Source organism: Tamandua tetradactyla, chromosome 8 (assembly GCF_023851605.1).
Source record: "Tamandua tetradactyla isolate mTamTet1 chromosome 8, mTamTet1.pri, whole genome shotgun sequence".
Classification (NCBI taxonomy): Eukaryota; Metazoa; Chordata; class Mammalia; order Pilosa; family Myrmecophagidae; genus Tamandua; species Tamandua tetradactyla.
The window spans coordinates 120,641,490-120,659,624 of record NC_135334.1 but is presented as its reverse complement, the minus strand read 5'-3'; the positions used below and the strand labels follow the sequence as shown (position 1 = coordinate 120,659,624).

General features: G+C 46.3%; 1 protein-coding gene across 1 annotated transcript; it reads right to left on the bottom strand.

Moving 5' to 3' along the window:
• Positions 1-399: 399 nt before the first annotated feature.
• Positions 400-9,433, bottom strand: LOC143645286 (putative inactive 1-aminocyclopropane-1-carboxylate synthase-like protein 2). Its single transcript, XM_077114792.1, has 14 exons — positions 9,296-9,433; positions 9,003-9,143; positions 8,269-8,328; positions 7,786-7,836; positions 7,046-7,112; positions 6,766-6,891; positions 5,666-5,742; positions 5,231-5,329; positions 4,108-4,199; positions 3,349-3,394; positions 3,111-3,249; positions 1,553-1,695; positions 1,318-1,471; positions 400-482 (listed from the first exon to the last, which is right to left on the bottom strand). The coding sequence occupies exons 1-14, from the start codon at positions 9,431-9,433 to the stop codon at positions 400-402; spliced, it is 1,416 nt and encodes a 471-aa protein (XP_076970907.1).
• Between the last annotated feature and the right edge of the window lie 8,702 nt (positions 9,434-18,135).

Here is an 18,135-nt window from a genome sequence, read left to right as displayed (position 1 = left end):
CTGGCTCCCAAAATTAAGAACATCAAGAAATGAAACAAGCTTGGAATTTAAGAGAATATGGAACTTATTAAGCATTGAATTAAAAAAAAGCCCATCTAACTAGGACCCCTGGGAGCTTCCTTTATCCTACATCAAGAGACTTCTAGGTTTTCCCATCCTAACCCCAGTAAAAAACATCTATTTTGCACATATACAATGGCTAGCAAAGATGAAAAGCTTCCAAAGATGACAGATGCTCTGCCCAAGAAAGTCAATAAAACTGAGCCAGATGAGACCATTCCTGGAGAAGTCCACTGTTTGGTCAGTCATGGCAGCAGTTCAACACCTCAGCCTTCAGACCTGCTGCTGTCCCTTTGTTTCCTGCTACCTGAGCACATGGCTGTTTGGGAGGCGGACCGCCTACTCCCACTGTGCATCCTGCAGGTGCCGCTCTATCCTCTTCTGCTTCCACTCCTCTAGCACCTGATGGAACCGCTGCATGGCTTGGCCGTCCAAATGGGGATCTAGAAAGACAAAGACTTAGTAGCTTTGTAAACGAACTCCAGAGAGACCCAAGTCTTGGTAGATGATTGCAGAGCCTCTCATTTAGTGATTCTACTTGTGCTGAACATCAACCCTCCCTTCCTTGGGATGAATTTCTAAGTCTACCTGCCACATATCCCCAATGGCTCTTTCTGAACTTCAATGTCACATCAGTCTGCCAGACACCTCAGTGTATCATAAAAAAACCCTATACCTCTGCGTACGGCCTTGACCTCAAGAAGTTCTCCCTGCCTCTAATGCCTCTTTACTCAATCTATTCTCCACACAAGCCAAAAAGATATTTCTGATGTATACCTCATCTCATTCACTGCGGCATTCCCAGCAAGTAGAGTAATGCCTGGTATACTGTGAGAATACAATCAATAGTTTGGTAAGATGGATGTCCTGTTCTCCATAACTTTTGGAGGAGAATCTAAATCCCACAACAAAACATACAGGAACTTCCATGGCCACCTACTTGTCCATCTCCCCTACCAGCCTACAAGACCCAAAGGGCAGAATGCCATTTATTAGTTTATAGTCCCCAGTGCCTTACTCAATGACAGGCACAAAACTGATACCCAAAGGTGTAATTAATGAGTCAACTTGTACCTCAAGTACCCATCAGTTCCTGTTTACAAAGGAACATAATTAAAGGCATGAAAATGGAAACAGATGATAGAGAAGGGCTGAAGCTATGCACTGCTAAAGGCAAATTAAGCTTTGAGTATTAGGTTATGGAGGACTTGATGGGGTATTTGAAGGAACCAGGATTGGAAGGTCAGCACCACTCACCCAGTTGTAGCTGGTCAGGCTTATCTGCAGAGTTGAGGCAGAACCAGCCAGGCTCCTTACACAGGTAGTTCTTGCCACAGGATATGATCAACTTGTTATGGAGGAAGTAGTTACGGAGGAACAGCTCTTCCTCTAAGGTACGTGTGTCCAGATCCTAGGGAGGGCAGAGGGACAGAGTGGAGGGCCTATTGGCCAAGTCTGCCCCAGAATCCTAATCCTCATTTCCAGACCTCACTTTTTTCAAGTTGAACCAGATATAGAGGCCAGAAACACAACTGAGAAAGCGGATTTCCAGAGCGTTCAGCTTGTCTGTGATGTACTTGTGAGCTACCTGGAGCCGGGAGCAATTAGTGGGTAGGTATACATTGTCAATCCATTCTGGATGGGTGAGGGAAGAAGCCATGGCAGAGATCTGCCAGGAGCAAATGTCCCTTACCTGGGTTTTTCCAGCTGTTTGTAGCCCAGATTGACTCTGTGTCACCTTTGAGCTGATGGTGTCTACACTCAACTGTACTTACCTGTTTTTTTTGTTTTGTTTTTTTTTTTACATGGGCAGGCACCGGGAATTGAACCCAGGTCCTCGGGCATGGCAGGCAAGCATTCTTACCTGCTGAGCCACTGTGGCCCGCCCTCAATGTACTTACCTCTTACCTATGGTTCTGGTGGGTCCTTGGCTTCCTTAGAGTCTAGTAGGAATGCTGCTTGCATTTACACGCCTGAGGCAAGGAGGCAAGGATCCCTCAAAGGGATTGATATTGCTGGTGTCAACTGGAGTAGGGCCTCCTAGCTCCTGCCTTTGAGTCTTACACAGTGGACTCTGAGGAGCCTACATATACTTGGAAATGCCCTTAGCCCAGTTGTTCTCAGCACTGGTGGCACATTGGAACCACCCAGGAGAGTTTTAAATCACTGGTACCCAGGCTATACCTCCAGATTTTCTAAGTTAGAATCTCTGGGGCTGGGGCCCACACACCAGCACTTAAGCTGCCCAAGTAATTCCCATGTGCTGCCAGTGTTCTAGGAGCTGGGGAGCTGGTTTCCGTCAAACATCAAAGATCTTGTAGGGAAGCTTCCAATTGGATTTTTCCTATCTACCCACTTTTCTATGCAGCACTAAAAGCAAACTTTTCTCAACCAGATTGTTTAATTGCGTTAGTTTCATTATATCACAGCTTTTCGTTTAAACCTTCCAGCCTGGTCTCTATTTGGTAGAGAATTAAAGAAAAGGGGTCTTATCTAAGTTGAGGCCACAACATTAAAAAAGGTAAGTTCCCTATGAGGCCAGCATGCACTTGAGATCCAAGGGGGAAAGTGAATCCAGGTGTCAAAAATCTAGCCACGCCAACTACTCAGATGTCAGCCTGCCTTTTGACCACCTTTGAAGATGAAGCTAAGTTATGTTAGAAAAGTTGGGGGTTCTCCGTAATCCTTCCCTGAAGCAGGCAGGGGATTTAAGAAGGAAAATAGAGATTCACATAAAAACTGGTTTCTAAATGTCCCATTTTCAGGTCTTGGTATACAACTCTTTCCTTTCTAGACAGAGCACAGGCTACCAGCCTCCCAGAAATTAAAGCCCATTCTGTATTTTAGAATAGCACCTCTCATCTCCCTGCTGCGCCATCTGTGAGCTACATCCTACCTCTCTTCAAATTTCATACCCTGCCAGGGCTGCACATAAGACAGTGAACACGGTCTTGGTGTTTTGAGTGTAGGTCAGAAGCCCAAGCAGACCCAGGAATTCTCCAGGGCCAACAGGTCTAGCCAAGACACTGGCCTGGGGTGGAGGTCAGCACCTCTGTCCTGGAGCAGCCAACACAGCTTGCACTGGATGATGCCAGAGACGTGAAGGGAGCCAAGGGATCTCACAGTAAAGGCTGCCTCCCTGCTGTGGGTGTACAGGATGCCAAAGCAGAAGCCAGAGATGCCAAAATCCTAGAGGGAGAGAAGCAGGGGAGGGATCACCTGGTTTGTCCACTTTCAGCTCCTGGCTCTCCTGCCTTTCCCACCCAGGAATAGGCAACTGGGGCTCACCTTACTGGTGCCCCACATCACATGGGTCCTGCTGGGAACAGGCAAACTGGAGAAGAGATAGCACAGTCAAGGTTATGGAGGGGTATTTGAAGCCTGAAGACTTGGGGCATATGAGGAGAAAGGGGAAGACCTTAGGTCACTCCCAGAGAGCAGGGCCAGCGAGGCCTGACGTTTAAGAGACAGGTGCCCAGTTAAACCAGGAAATCAACACAGGGTACCCCCAGGGAGCCAGATGGAACAGCTGTCCAGGACCCTCAGCCTGCTCATGGCCCTCCCACAGTGCTCCCAAGCCACCTTCTTGACAGTTTGTTCGTTGTACATATGAGCCACCCAGCATTTCTAGAAGGCTGCTCCTCCTTTGATGAAGCTGTTCCTTCTGCCAGGATTCTTTTCCCTTGATTTGCTTGCTGGAATCCTATCCAAGGGCCAAATACTACCCCAAAGAAAGCTCTGCCTTATTTCTATCATTTCCTTGTGCTCTACTTATTATAAAGAGCTCCTTACCATGAACTTTCATAAGGCTCTATTTTGACTTCTGGCAGTACATTTTCTAACTTGCCCCCAGTTATCTTGTATAAAACATGGCTTTTAAGACTAGAAGACACTGGGGAGGAAAGATGATATTTTGCTTACTTTCGCCCTCCCTTTTAGTGCTCAGTGCTTAGTGTGCAGCCAGTTCAGGTTTTGCACATGAACCTGCTCTGCAAAGCAAGAACCTTTGCTTTGCTTCATCCCCAACTTCAGCTGAGCCCAACTCACCTTTTCAAGCTCAGGACACTGTAGAATTTGGTGAATTCGTCAAACACAGACAGCATGTAAATCTCATCTATAATCACATGTAGTTTATACCTGTAGGTTGGGTGAAAGTGAGAGAATAACATTTAGGTTCTCTAATGTTAACTCACTTTCTTTTTAAGGCTTTCTCTGGGTACATATTAGATACTCCTACTACCCCAGAAGCCCCTCCAATCCTTCCAAGGGACATGGTGAGGTAGAAGGGGTTAGTGCACAGAATGGACTAGTAGACCCGGCTTAGGGCTGCTGGGAAGGAATAAGACCCATAAAGCAGACACATACGAACATCTTGTCTAACCCTTTAACCATCAAGCAAAGACCAATGAGAAGTAGCTGTGTGTCATAGAATTTTCAGCTGGTACAAGAAGGGACTCCCTCCAGGGGATTGACCAAGCAGTGGCACTGGGCTAAGTGCTTATGTGCATCTGCTTCATTCTCCTGAGCTCTGAGCCGTCCTGTTATCTCCATTTTACAGATGAAGAAACTAAGTTCTGCTGTAATCAAGTTAATTCCCCCAATTAGCAGGGGCTGGAGCTGGGATCTGATACCCAGTATTCTTCCTCCAGCCCCTTACTCTGCCATTAATTCGGGAGTCAGTGATGCAGTTCGAATAAGTTTGTTTCTTCTAGAAAATGGGAGATCATCTGCCCTAATAGGACGACTTCAGGACTCCAGAGAAAACTGATGTTAACATGTTTTTAGGAATGGACCTAAAAATTCAGTAGCAACAGGTCTTCATCCCGTCCGGTCTGAGAGTCTGTTTTCTTTGGTACATCAGGCCAAATAGTTTGGCCTGGAAATGGGCTGGAAGAAAGTACTTATATTAAGTGGAAAAGCAACAATACTATATTATGATTTATGTAACTGGCCATAGGTAAAGGCTAGAAAGGATATGTCAAAAATGTTCCGATGTAGTAAACATCTGGGTACCTTTTCCTTCATTACAATTTTAGCTTATTGTATGTAACTTTGCAATGGGTGGTATGTAATAAGAGTAATTAGGGAAAGTTATGCCTGGGTCTGATTTCTTGATTATGGGTGATAGAACCTCTTTTAGGGACTTTATCCAGTCTCAAGTGGTGAAGCTCTTGGCAAGTACCAGGTATTCCTTCAGTGAGTCTCGGGAGTTTATGTCACCCAGAGGATTCTGAGGCTTGATTAGCACAAGTCCTCTCACCTTTTTCCCCTTAAAAGAACCTTAACAGAACTGAGAGAACACAAATTCTTCATATCTACCCCCAATTCAGCCAAGGACCTTTTACAGATCAGGACGCCCAGTTAGGGACCAGGTAGGCTGGCGAAGCTTCATCCTGTTCTCAAAGGGGACCAGCAGGAAGCTTTAAGGGGGCCATTAGCAAGGACTCTTGGCTCCTATGGGGAGACGCCCCTGGGCTCAGTCCCTGCCTCTTCTTAACAAAGAGAGTCCATAAAGTGCTGGTGAGCAAGTTGTTCCAGAGCCTCAGCACTCAACCCCCTTTTAGGGCCTGCAGCAGCCACCCTGCAAACCTGGGTCCCTCCTTGCCTTGAGCTTAGCCTCCCGCAGGCCTTGCTCCAGTTTGTCCACGTGAGCCGGAAAGGCCGGGTGCTTGCATCGGTGATCTGGAAGACAAATGCTGCCTGAGAACCACCCGTCTAAAAAGCTTCCAGTCCTTCATTCCTCATTCCCATTAACCCTGAAAAGCCTCTGCCTTCACCCCCCAGCACAGGAGCTCCACGTGCCTCCTTTGTTGTAATTTCTCCCCCACTTCCACTGGCTCTCATATGGGAGGGGACAAGGCCCCTCACACCCTCTGCCTGCCCCGAGGGCCATCTGTCTTATGTGGGCTGAGCGGAGAAAAGGGCCCCTTTTCTCACTGTCCAGGTGGACAAAAACCAGTTCAACTTTCACCTACAGTTGGGAGGTGAAGACGAGCTACCACAGAAGGGGTAAGGATCAGCAAGGCTTCTGGAAGCACAGGAAGACAAGGATGTCAGTCTAGGGTCTCTCAAGCAGGACCTTCCAGCCCCCCAGATTAGCAGCCAAGCCACCAACAGAAAAGGACAGATTCACAGTCCCTCCTACCTGTGTAGATAGGGCTCTTGGGTTCGGGCCCTATGAGACCTCAATTTTATAGACATTATTTAGGGAAAAACTCAAATTTCCTCTCTGGGGATAGAGTAGAGAAGAACAAAAAGGAAAAAATCTGGCTGCTAATGGCCCAGAGTCCAGGGCATGAATGGAGTCAGGCTTCCTAGTAGGTGGCGCATGGGTCATCAGGCGAGTGTTACCAGCTCTGGGCCGAGCACCAGAGACCCAGGCCTTGCCCAGGGAGGGCTCCCATCTCTTGTCTCTCTACAAGGCTCAGGTTACTTGGACAGGGTGCTCTCCTATGTCCTTTACTTCCCATCCATTTGGCCTCTTTGATGAGCTAACCAAGGACTTAGTCCTATAAGAAAACCCAACCATCTTCATCACTTCTCTCAGTGCAGCCAGAGCTCATTAACATCTGAAACATTTCTTTGGCACTGGTTAAGAGTGAGAGCAGACCTCTGAGTCTTATTTGGTCCAAGACTAATTAACCGCCCCTCCCTACCTCTTTCTTTAAAGGAGGTAGGAAATCTATATGGCCTAAACCAGTTTACCGGGGCTCTCTGCATTGGAGTTGGGCCCAAAAGCCCAGCTCCTGATAGAAAGGGTGGCTTCCATGGCCGTCATTCCCGGGACGTAGCTCCTTAGGATGTCATATGTTTCTTTCCGTATTAGATCTACTGCTCCCATGAAAATAATAGGCAGATGTCTTGGACAGTGTAGCTATTCCAGCAGGTTGGGGAAAAGGCACTGAGTTAAGACGCTCTTCTTCCCGAAGTCCCATGCTCTGTGCCAATGTCTCACCGAGGGCAAAAGCAGGGCCTCTGGACTCACCGCCTGGATTGCACAGCACCACGGCCAGCACGGAGAAGATGGAGGGACAGCCATTTAGAATGACCACCTGAAAAAGGCACAAATGGCAGAAATTAAGGTCAGAACACAAGACTCATGTAAGAAGCGGCAGCCGCCCTGTCTCCCTCTCCCTGGTGCGGGGTGAGGGACGAGGACCAGGACCCTCCACGGGGACCCATCGGCCTTCTCCCCCCATTGGGGCTCCAAGAACATGTCCCTCCACCAGAGGACAGCAAGACCAGGGAACCGACTCACATCTTCTAGATTAAGGTGGGTAGATGCCTTGCGTAGTAGGTCAGGAACTGGGCCCCTCCTTCTCTCAGGCTGTGGACAGACCCAGAGAGACACTGCTTCCCAGGCCCATGGGCCCCTTCTCATCACACCCCACTCGGGGTGTAGACATCAGTCCTTTACAATAGGCAGTGTCCATACTAGGATCTCTGCTACCCAGCCCTAACTCATTTACAGGCCTACCAATTGCTGCTACCAACTCCCCAGTCACAGACATCGACCGTAAGAGCCAGGACAAGAACTCAGGCCTTCTGACTTATAGGATGCTGCTACTTCTCCTCTCGCAGGCTGCTTCTTGACTGATCTTTTGCTTCAGGCATTTTCTAGAAGTTGTCACCTGAAGTGCCAGGGAGGTGGCCACAACTCAGACTCCTCCGCTATGGCCCAGGGACACGGACCTGAGGTTACGTACAATGGTTGCCCTTTCAAACCATGGTACTGCAGTAGGGAGTCTTCGTGTGGTTCCTGTCACTCTGACTCAGCTGTGGGCAAAAGGAACATGAGGGCAGCAGCACAGGGGAGCCAAATGGCCCCGTCCTACCCCTAGTGTGCACACGAGCGTGTGCCCTGCACTGACATGGCCTCACAGAAAGGGAGCATGCCACATGCGTCTTAACACGTGGAGGCCCTCTCTTCTTGTCTCGGAGTTACACAAATAGATAACTCACCAAGCAGTGCACCTTTCACAGCATCCATAGGCCCCCTTGCCCTCTACCCACTGTACACCTACCCAGAGCGAACCTCTGGGCTAAGTCAACAAGGCTAGGAGGTTAGATGGGCTGCTCTGGAAGCTGTCTCCCTACTCCGTTCCCCAAACTCCTAAGCCCCGCTCCTGTAACTACCCCACGCTCAGGAACATGCTAGGGGCCTAGACCTGAGGCGGGGGGCCCAGCACGTCTGGGAACACGGCTTACCCTTGAAGCCATCAGATCAGTGCAGAGCTTGTTGTCACCGAGACCAAGGCTGATGAAGCCCTGGAGAGGGGAGGGATCTGAAATAAGTCCTCTTGTCCCGCCCTAGGTGAACCTCATGAAACACGCCAATAAGCTCCTCATCTCCAATGGGAGAGGGAGGTCTCACCCCCCTGCCAGGCCGTTCAGTCTGTTTGATAAGCTTAAATGTCAGAAGACTTCCCACTAACACAAAGTCCTACAGCCGCAGGTTTTAGCCTTTAACACCATAGATAAATAGTAATAGCAGTTTTCCCAGACGCTTACCCACCTCCACTCACCTCAGACACAACTCTGATCGTCCTCCTCCCATGTCAGGGCCCTCTGGGTCAGTGGAGGAGATGTGGTCCCTTGGAGCCCAGTAAGACACGACTCAGTGCCCAGAAGCTGATGACCAGAACAGAAAGGGAAAGTCCGGCTGGTGCTGCCCATCAAGCTCTCTCACTGGAGAGCTGCTATGAACCCCCTTTCATGAGCTCCCTATCACCTTTAGGATAACGTCCTAACACGTGACCATGTCCTATCCCACACACTTCTCACCTCAATGCTCACTGACCCGTCTCTAACCACACCGGCCTCTCTTCTCAGTCACTCCAAGCCCTTCCCTCAAAGTTGTCATATGCTGTTACTCCTTCCTGGAAGGCCCCCTCTCCCATATGGCTGGCTGTTCAGCCTCAAAGATAGCTCCCCAAACCGACTTTCCAAGACCACCCAAAGTGGGCATCCGCTAATACTCTTTGAGACGTTACTGATGTTTGTTTCCGCATCATTAGACTAAATCCTATGAGGGCAGCTCCACTCAGCACTGTGACCACAGCCTGAATTCCAGTGGCCAAGGCCTGGGATTTAGGGAATGTATGCCCGGGGGTTCATATACCAGCTTCACAGCTTTATGCATAACGGTATGTCCCCTTATTTCTATGCCTATTCCCTTTCTCTAAGACAGTGAATCCTAGTGATCCGAGCCCTTGGTACTTGCACCCCCTCTCACCAAGGGGTTCTGGTCTTCATGGAATTTGTCTCCTTGGTAGGCCTGGTAGGCCCGAAAGCTGGAGCCGTGTAAGGCAGAGATGTCAACCCCACAGGTGGGGAGGCCATGGCTGAGATAGGCAGCTTCAGAATCACGCATTGGGGAAAGCGGCTGCCTGCGCACTAGGCCTTCTGTTCACATCTCACATCAATCCTGCCCAGGGAGGGGCTAGGCAATCAGAGCCCCAGGCTATCGCTGGCCCCAGCCTGCAGGGAATTGACCGTTTGATTTATTAATAGGCCCATGAGGGCTTCCCATTTGTGGACTGCCTGATTAGGTCTCTGCTCCAGGTTCAGCCTCTGCTCTTCCGGCGCCAGCTCCTGCTGAAAGTGCCTTTCTGTCAGCAGCGGGAAGAGCTCCTCTAGGGTTTGCTGCAAGTATAATATTGACACAGACACTTAGCCCAACCCTCAAGCCATGAAAGTCCAGGCACTGTTGGGACAGCCCTGATGTCAGGCAGGTCATTGGCTCCTTCAGCCTCCATGCCTTGGTTACGGGTCTAGATCGGGAGACCTGCAACTCTTTTTTAGAACAGTTACCTATTCATTCAAGGACAGTGACTAAGAGGGTCCAAGCCCAGACTCCGGAGCACTGTACTTCAATGGCATTGAAATGTGCGGTGAGAGGCTTAGAACCTGCTTTAAGGAGGGAAGAGGGAAACTGAACAGGTAAGCTCTGGGTTTCCCACCCTGTGCTTCCATCAGAGAAGTTCCTGCTATTGGGGATTCTGCTGCTTTAGGAAGAGAAAAAATTAAGTCATTCTGCTAAAACAAAGGTCAAATACTTACTGCCTGAGGATCAAATCAATCCTGTAACCTGTTTTTGTAAGCAAAGCTTTATTGTAAGCAAAGCTTTATTGTAATATATAAATAAACAAACATGGTAATACAACCATGTTCGTTTATTTATATATTATCTGTAGCTGCTTTCACACCACATGGCAGAGTTGAATAGTTGTGACAGAGATTACATGGCCCACAAAGCCTGAAATATTTATTATCCAGCCCAGAAAAAAGTTTGCTGACTCCTGTTCCAGATCAGCCTTACTTTCTATTTTTTCCTAGGTTGGCCATACTAGACATTCAAAGCCTTGTGCTAGACACGTCAGCCCCTCCATCCTCCTACCTCACGTAGTGCCCTGTAAGTACCTTCAGTCTATTCACTGACAGCTGCCTTACACTTCCCTCGCCAATAAGCAAGGGCTAGATAAATGGTTCTCAAACCCCAGCATCCGTCAGAATCACTTGGAAGGCTTGTCAGAACACACACGACTGGGCCCCACCCCCCAGAGTTGGATTCAGTAGATTTTAGCTGGTGCCTGAGAATTTGCCTTTCTAACAAGCTCCCAGGTAATGTTGCCGGTTCAGGGACTTTAATCTGAGAATCTGACTAGTCAGATCAACTTTCCTTCTGAAAGCTAGTCCAAGTGCTGAATAAATCCGATATTCTAATATATTTTAATAAATTCTTAAAAGTCATTAAGGATTGACAATAATTAAAAAAAAATCAGAAAGCAAGAACCTAAGAGGAAGAAAACATGAAGCCAACAGGGGTCTCTAATTCTTTATAGGATAATCCTCACATCCCCAGGTGCCAAGACCCCTTTCTCTAAAAACCTAGATTTGTATCTCTTCTACCAGAGGCCATAATTCTAAGAACTTATTCTTTATATCCTCATGCACATATAAAACCTGATTATTTCCTTTACAGGTTTGTGACACGAGCATAAGTACCAAGCATTCTTCCCAACATTTCAGAACTGCATTCAGTCTGTTTGTGATGTTCCCATCGTAACCCTTGCTTTTTCTTCATGACCCTTAGTCTTTCTACTCGTTTAGATTCTTCCCAGATCAGCCTTTATCATTATATCCTTAGCACAGTACCTGGAGGAGGCTGACATTCTGGCTCAGTAGGAAATTCAGGAGCTTCCTGCTCATGGGCCAGCAGCCTGCGTCTGGAGCAGAGGTGACGGAGTACATGTGCATGTGTGCACACACGGTGACACTACCAAGGAAGAAAAATGCGCGCGCGCACACACACACACACACAGACATGTGAAGTGACAGGGACGGGAAGTCCCTTTAAGGGTAACTCCCACAGTTCATGATCGAGCAGGAGAGGCATAGTCATGAGGATGCTGCTGAGTCAGCAGAGGGATGAATTCTGAGTAAGGGCTTTGGCTCTTTGGAGCAGCCACCACATGAAACCATGGGACACAACTGGCTCAAGTTTTGATTTAGGATGCCAACCCCTCATCAACTGCGATACAAAGAACTTCAGCCACTGATTTTAGGAGCACATTGTTTAGAAAGACGTTGAACAAATATAAGCCCTATCCCTGTCCTAACCCTTTGTTCCACAAGCCAAAGGCTGGCTCTGGCCCAAACTCCCTCCTCTAGAAGAAGAAAGTCATTCTTTTCAGTGGGGGTCTCTCCCTGAATGGCGGCAGGCCACATTTTCCTTGCAGGTACCTGGATAAAGCAGGGAAGCAGCCGGGCTCCCCTGGTTGGGGCCCTGCAGCACGGTGCCCCTGTCCTCGTCAGCCCTGCTGAGTGCTGGGGGAGGCGCAGGGTGGCCAAGCTGTGCTTCCTCTGATGGGCGTGGAGCTGGCATCCCGGGGGCCTTCTGCCCTCTCCCAGGATGGGACTCTCGCCTCTTGAATGTCTGCTCTGTGTCACCTTCATGACAAAATTAAAACCAGGCCAGCTCCTTGGGCGGCTCTGTTGTGTCGGCCAGACCAGCCTGCAGGCCCGGAAGCTCAGCCGTCATTCCCGTGTAGGCTGGGTCAGGGGCTGTTTGGGCCTCTGGCCCTAGAAGCCCGCACTGGTCTGTCCCATCCACTCAGCCCTTAGCCAAGGACTCCAGGTGCACAGGAAACGGGTGCTCAGATGATGGGGAAGCTGGGAGAACAGAGAGGCCCAGGAGGCCATCGGAGGAGGGGGGCTGTTTAATGCAGAAGAGAAGCTCTTCTGGCTGGTTCCTAGAGCAGAAAGTGAGAACCAAGATGAGTAACTAAAAAAAGAAATGCTTTTCTGTTAAAATGAGTTTTCTGATAAGGAAGTAGGTAGGAGGCAAAGGCAGGAGGAAATCTGGAAGTTGGGCCCCTGCTGCAGTCCTTTCTACTGGAAAAGTCCATTGTCAACAATGCTGTACCACAAAGACAGGTAGCCCCCTAAACCTCAGCCCTAAATTGTCTGGCATTAGCGTATCCCAACCCTCTACTCAAGTCTTCCTGGCTATATATGTCCTTGGTTTCCTATTCCTTGCCCTCCAACCACCTGCCTCCCCTAGCCACACTCAGAGGCCTTCTAATACAGCCTGGAGCAGTGCCCAAGGTCAGCCATGCATGTGCTGACATCCCCCTACCCAGAGCTGAAGGACAGACCTCACACAGAGGCTGGGGAGGGAGAGTGACTATAGGAAATGAACCAGAGATAGGCTGGCCTCCTGTTCGCATTTGACCTGCTAACACATGGACATATCATTTATACCAAGATACTTTCAATACCATTTCTCTTACTTCAAAATTCACCCAAGTTCTTCTAGCTCTGTCTCGCCCTTCTGGTCTTCCCTCACCTTGCCATATACCTGCCTCCTCTCATATCCCAGTATTCTAATCCAATTCAACATCTTCCTTCTTGATATGAGATGTATGCATAGGGATTACAGAGTCTTTGTGTGTATGACAGAGGGAAGTGAGGTATTTGAGATATTAGATAAAAAACTGAAAGCTCAAGTAGAAGTAGCCTTGAAATGCTTTAGTTCTAGCCCATAGTTGCTACTCATCAACTGCAGGATGCTAGAAGAATTACTTTCCCTCTTTGGCACCAGTTTCCCCACACATAAGATGAGAAGATACTTCAATTAGAGATGATGAAACTGAGATTCAATTAATACAGTAACTTCTCGGGTCCCACAGCAGAACCAAGATTTAAATCTAGGGTCCTCTAAAGCATAGAACACTTAGGAAGAAGAGTGAACTGACAGAAAACCACAGCCTGCCTTCAAGTCACATAACGGCACAGTAAGTCTTTTGAAGCAAACAGATATTCTCTGAAAGTTAGATTTTTTGAAGAATCATTTTTTCTAAAATAGTGGCCAGTACACACAAGAAAATTTGGGTTCACGAGCAGTTTCAGCCAAAACCAGCACAGACAAAAGAGAGACCAACAAGATTCCAGCTATTGGGACTAGATTGAAAAAAATATTATTTTTATGTTCAAGGAAATAAAACACAAGCCTGAAAACTGACAGAAAATTGGAAGTTATTAAAGTGGCAGAACACAAGATATTCTAGAAATTAAAATACAAAGACCAAAATAAAGAATTCAATGAAAAGTTTTAATAGCAGATTAAACACAGCTAAAGAGAAAATTAGCAACCTAGAAGAAGAGGCTGAAGAAACCTAGAATAAGTCATGAAGATACAATAGAAGGTAAGAGACAGAAGATATGAAACTCAAAAGATGGGAGAAAAAGGTTCAGTAGCTGTTTGAATAAGATGACTTATCAGTGCTAGATAATTCTCAATATACTAATAGCATGGATATCAGAAGCCCAACAAATACAAATTTGAATAATGAAATCTATCTATCTATCTATCTATCTATCTATCTATCTATCTATCTATCTATCTATCTATCTATCTATACACAAACACACTCCATGGTGGAGCTACAAGAAAGGAAGGGGAGAGGGAAGGGGAAAGGCGGAGAGGAGGAGGAGAGCGGAAGTAGGGGGAAAGGAGAGAATTTTTAAGCAACCAGGAAAAAAAAAGTCCCTCTAAAGAAATAGACCAAAAACTGTCTTCAGCAACAGTGGAAATCAGTAGACAATGAAATGTTATTTTCCATACACTGAAAGGTTATTCCCAACCTAGAAGTCCATAGCCATCCCAAGATAGACATATAAATAGGCAATACCAATTCTTTCCCAGAGAGGGGCTGGATTCGCTACAGAGGCCACTACTAATCAGAGCAAGTAGACTGACTTTTAAAAGCTAAAGCCATCCAAGCAAGAAAACCAGACAAAGTACATAATGTTCTACTTAGAATAAGCAAAACTAATCTGTAGTAGTGGAAAGCAAAACATCTATTACCCGGGGTGGAAACGGGGTGGGGAATCCACCGTTCAGGGGCATGGCGAATTTTGTGGGGAGATGGAAACATTCTGTATCTTGATAGGAATCATGGTCAATGGCTGGAGTCGAACTGTGCTTTTAAGATGTGTAAACAGTATTTAACCCTATTTAAGATTTGTTTTTTTTTCTTTTTGTTTTTTTAAAGAAAGCAACTACAACTAACCTAAATCTCTTCTAAGATATAAACAGCTAAATAAATTTATTTCCAATGGTAGCCCTCCAAGTGGGAAGACCAGTATGGGGTCAACCCCCAGGGTTACAGAAGGATATTTGCATAATTATTATATGGTAGAAAAAATGAAGGACCAGTTCTTAAAGAAAATGGACCACAACCTAATCTAACCAATTAAAAAATAGGAGACAGCACGTACAGAGAAATAAGATGGATCAAAGATTTTTTTTAAACTGATCTATGGAAAAACTTAAATCTAGGTGTATAATTTAGGGAAAAAATAATTTATTAGTGCTAACTGCAGAAAAGAAAAAAAATCAGTTCCCATAGAGGAAATAAAGTTGTCAAAGGGCTAACTCCCTAAAAACACACCTGGCCCAGAAGCTCTCACAAGGGGATCCTACCAAAATTCTTTTAAAGGAGAACATTATTCCAGGGTTACTTAAACTGTTCTAGAGAAAGAAAAGTCCACATTTTAAAATCAAATATAACATTATCACAATTTGATGAGAATTATATGAAAAACTACAAACCAATTTCACTGATAATTAGATTAAGCACACAGCATTTAGGAAATAGGTACCAAAAGCAGAATAAGACAAGACACAGGGTTATTCTAAGAATGAAAGAATGGTTCAACACCCTGATTTATATTAATCTTTTATTAACATATCCTGGGACAGGGTTCATTTTATCTGTAGATACTAAAAAGACACCTGGCATAGTGAGACATCATACCTGCTTTAGGTAACTTAATAAGATCAATGGGTTATTTATTTATTTATTTATTTGGCATGGGCAGGCTCTGGAAATTCTGCATGGCAGGTGAGAATTCTGCCACTGAGCCACCGTTGCAACCCCCTCAATGGGTTATTCTTTAATATAAAACATCTATCAGTCAAAAAGCCAGCCATCTCCTCGGTAGGGAGGCTCTGAAGGGATATTCACAAACAAGACAAGGCCGCCCACCATCACTACTAAATACCTAACATTGCACTAGCTGTCTCAGCCAATGATATCAGGCAAGGAAAGAAATTGTAGGCGAGCTAAGAATAGGGAGTTAAGATGATCATGAGCTGCGGGTTAGTTCTTTATACCTAGAGAACACGAGAGAATTAACTAAAAAAAATCTACAATAGAATTTAGTAGAGTTATAGAATAGGAATCAGCAAACTATGGCCCAAATTCCATTTTTATTAAGTTTTATTGGGCTATAGCTATACTTATTCATTTATATCATATATAGTTGTTTTCATGCTACAACAGCAGAGCTGTTTGCCCACAAAACCTTGTCCATTATGTTTCTCCATATGTTCAAAAAGTACCGGTATCAATCCTTGCTCATTCTTGCCCTGAAAGTATGCTGTATGGTAAAAGAAGGGGAAAATGTCTCGATATTATGCATATTAATCTTTAATAAGAAATCTTGAACTGTGGGTAGGTTTGTGATATAGACAAAAAACTAGGTTTAGGAGGAAATATAAACAAATGGAGAGACGTAAGAGTATAAAGGCAATGGATGATATTTAATCCAGCATGACTAAGAGAAAAGCTTGGGATGATCTGTTTGGTTCTTTCTCAGATGTTATATGGATGACTAATTCAATGAATTAAAATACAGATGAAACCACTTGACTGTAAAGTCATACTGATCACTGTTTCCTCTCAGGATACAAAGGCAATTTTTGTATTCAGAATCACGGCCCTAAGAGCTTACAAGATTTGACTTCTGTGCATATGTTAGTCATCAAGACAAGACAGATACCTCTTCCCCAGAAGATTGTGTTGCGATGAAATCAGCTGACAGATTTGTTCCCACCATCTCACAGGACTGGAGTTCAGGGGTATCCATTCAAGAAGTTGAAGCACCACTCAGAATAAGTCAACGGCCACCTAAAGGATCTACCTACCTCCAGGCTCTCCCTGTTTCCCCTAGCTTCCCTGGTTTTCCTGAAAACTTATATTCTCCTCTAAAAGGATCCTCCCCTCATTACTTTTAGTGAGCTTCTCAAATGTCTTCCCAGAGCCACCAGGTTATCATGGAGATAGGTGCTTCTTCTAGGCTTGTGCGCATTTGGACTTACTCCAGGGTGGCCACGTCTTACTTTAGCTGGTCGTGGTGCCCAGACCTGGACAAGAGCCGAGGCTGGCTTGCTGGAGAGAAACCCCAGGCCCAAGAATGCCTTAAGCCCAATGGTTTGAGACTCCCCCAAGATGAATCTCTCACAAAAGAGTCATATAGAGTAGACTTCCTGAAAAGTTGTTTTTTCTAGGAAAAGAAATGAACATAGCCCTTGCTCTGGCTGCTTTGCAACTTTTGGATCAAACTGAAAGTTAGATGCTCAACCATCTTACACATCTCCCTTGTTAAACTGCACTGGTATCTTCCACTTATTTGTCCTCCATGCTTTCTAAAGCTGTCAGGGTCAGACCAACAGGTGTGGGTTTGAGCCCCAGCTGTGTTTCTTGGGCCCTCAAAGCCTAATCCCCCTTCCAGGGACGGAAAGTCTACCTCTGTATTAAGCCAGAGCAGCAGAGAACTGGGTATCACATCACATGTGATGGAAGCCTCTCCAAGAACCCCCTTCACAAACCATGGACTGATGTGATGCCATCGCCCAAGCAGACAGATGCTGGAAGAATCAGCTCTCTGAAACCTGTATTTTGCCCACCATTGGAGGATGTTAAGTGCATCACACACAATCATGGTGAAGTATTTTTTTCCTGGCCTCTAGAGTCCAATTTTGCTTCTTTCCATATTTATGACTGTCAACAAGTGGATTTTTAAAAAATTAGTATACAGTTGTCCAAACCTCCTTCTTTGCTCCATTAGTTTGTTTTTTCCTTCCTTACCTTCTTTGAAGCTCTCACATGAAAAGTTTCAGAGATACGGCAGGGCCAAGGGGAAAAAAATAGGTGAGTCTCCTCCTTTTGGGCCACAATTCTCAACTCAAGCAAGTACCTGATGCCTGTTCCTTTAAACCAGCTCTGCCAGGAAAAAAAGGCCTTTTTATGACATCCTTTCTTTAATCTCGGAAATGCCAGTTCCTTTGTCTGCAGTTTTTTCCAGAATAGAAGGAAGCCTTCCTTGATGAAGCTTCCACCCCTTCTCTAGTTCCTGTCACAGGGAGCTTCTGAAGATAATAGATTTCCTTTCCTTTTGTTTCTACCTCCTCCCAGCTCCTTCTGTACCTTGTGTTCCAGCAGCAGCCCAGGAACTTCCCTGGCGGAAGTTTACTGATGATCCTCAAGACTGCTTTTCCTGCGGTCTTAGTGGCCCCTTCTCGTCCTGATCATTCACCTTCCCCTGCTGTCTCCTGGTTCTCCAGCTGCTGGGGCTGCACCTTTCAGCCCCGGTGGGGTCTTCTCATCTCTAAAGCAGGGTCTCTCCAAACTCGGCCACCTGCAGCACATGTCCCTGGGTTGCTTGTTAAAATGCAGGTCCCCAAACCTCACCCCAGACCTTCTGGGGTCTCCCGGGTTGGGACTG

Excerpts from the sequence above, each read along its gene's own strand:
- LOC143645286 (XM_077114792.1), bottom strand. The coding sequence starts at position 9,433 with ATGCGTGATTCTGAAGCTGCCTATCTCAGCCATGGCCTCCCCACCTGT. Across the intron at positions 6,892-7,045 it reads GGTGCTGTGCAATCCAGGCG|TAGATCTAATACGGAAAGAA; the intron begins GTGAGTCCAGAG and ends TCATGGGAGCAG. Across the intron at positions 5,743-6,765 it reads CTCCAATGCAGAGAGCCCCG|ATCACCGATGCAAGCACCCG; the intron begins GTAAACTGGTTT and ends TTTGTCTTCCAG.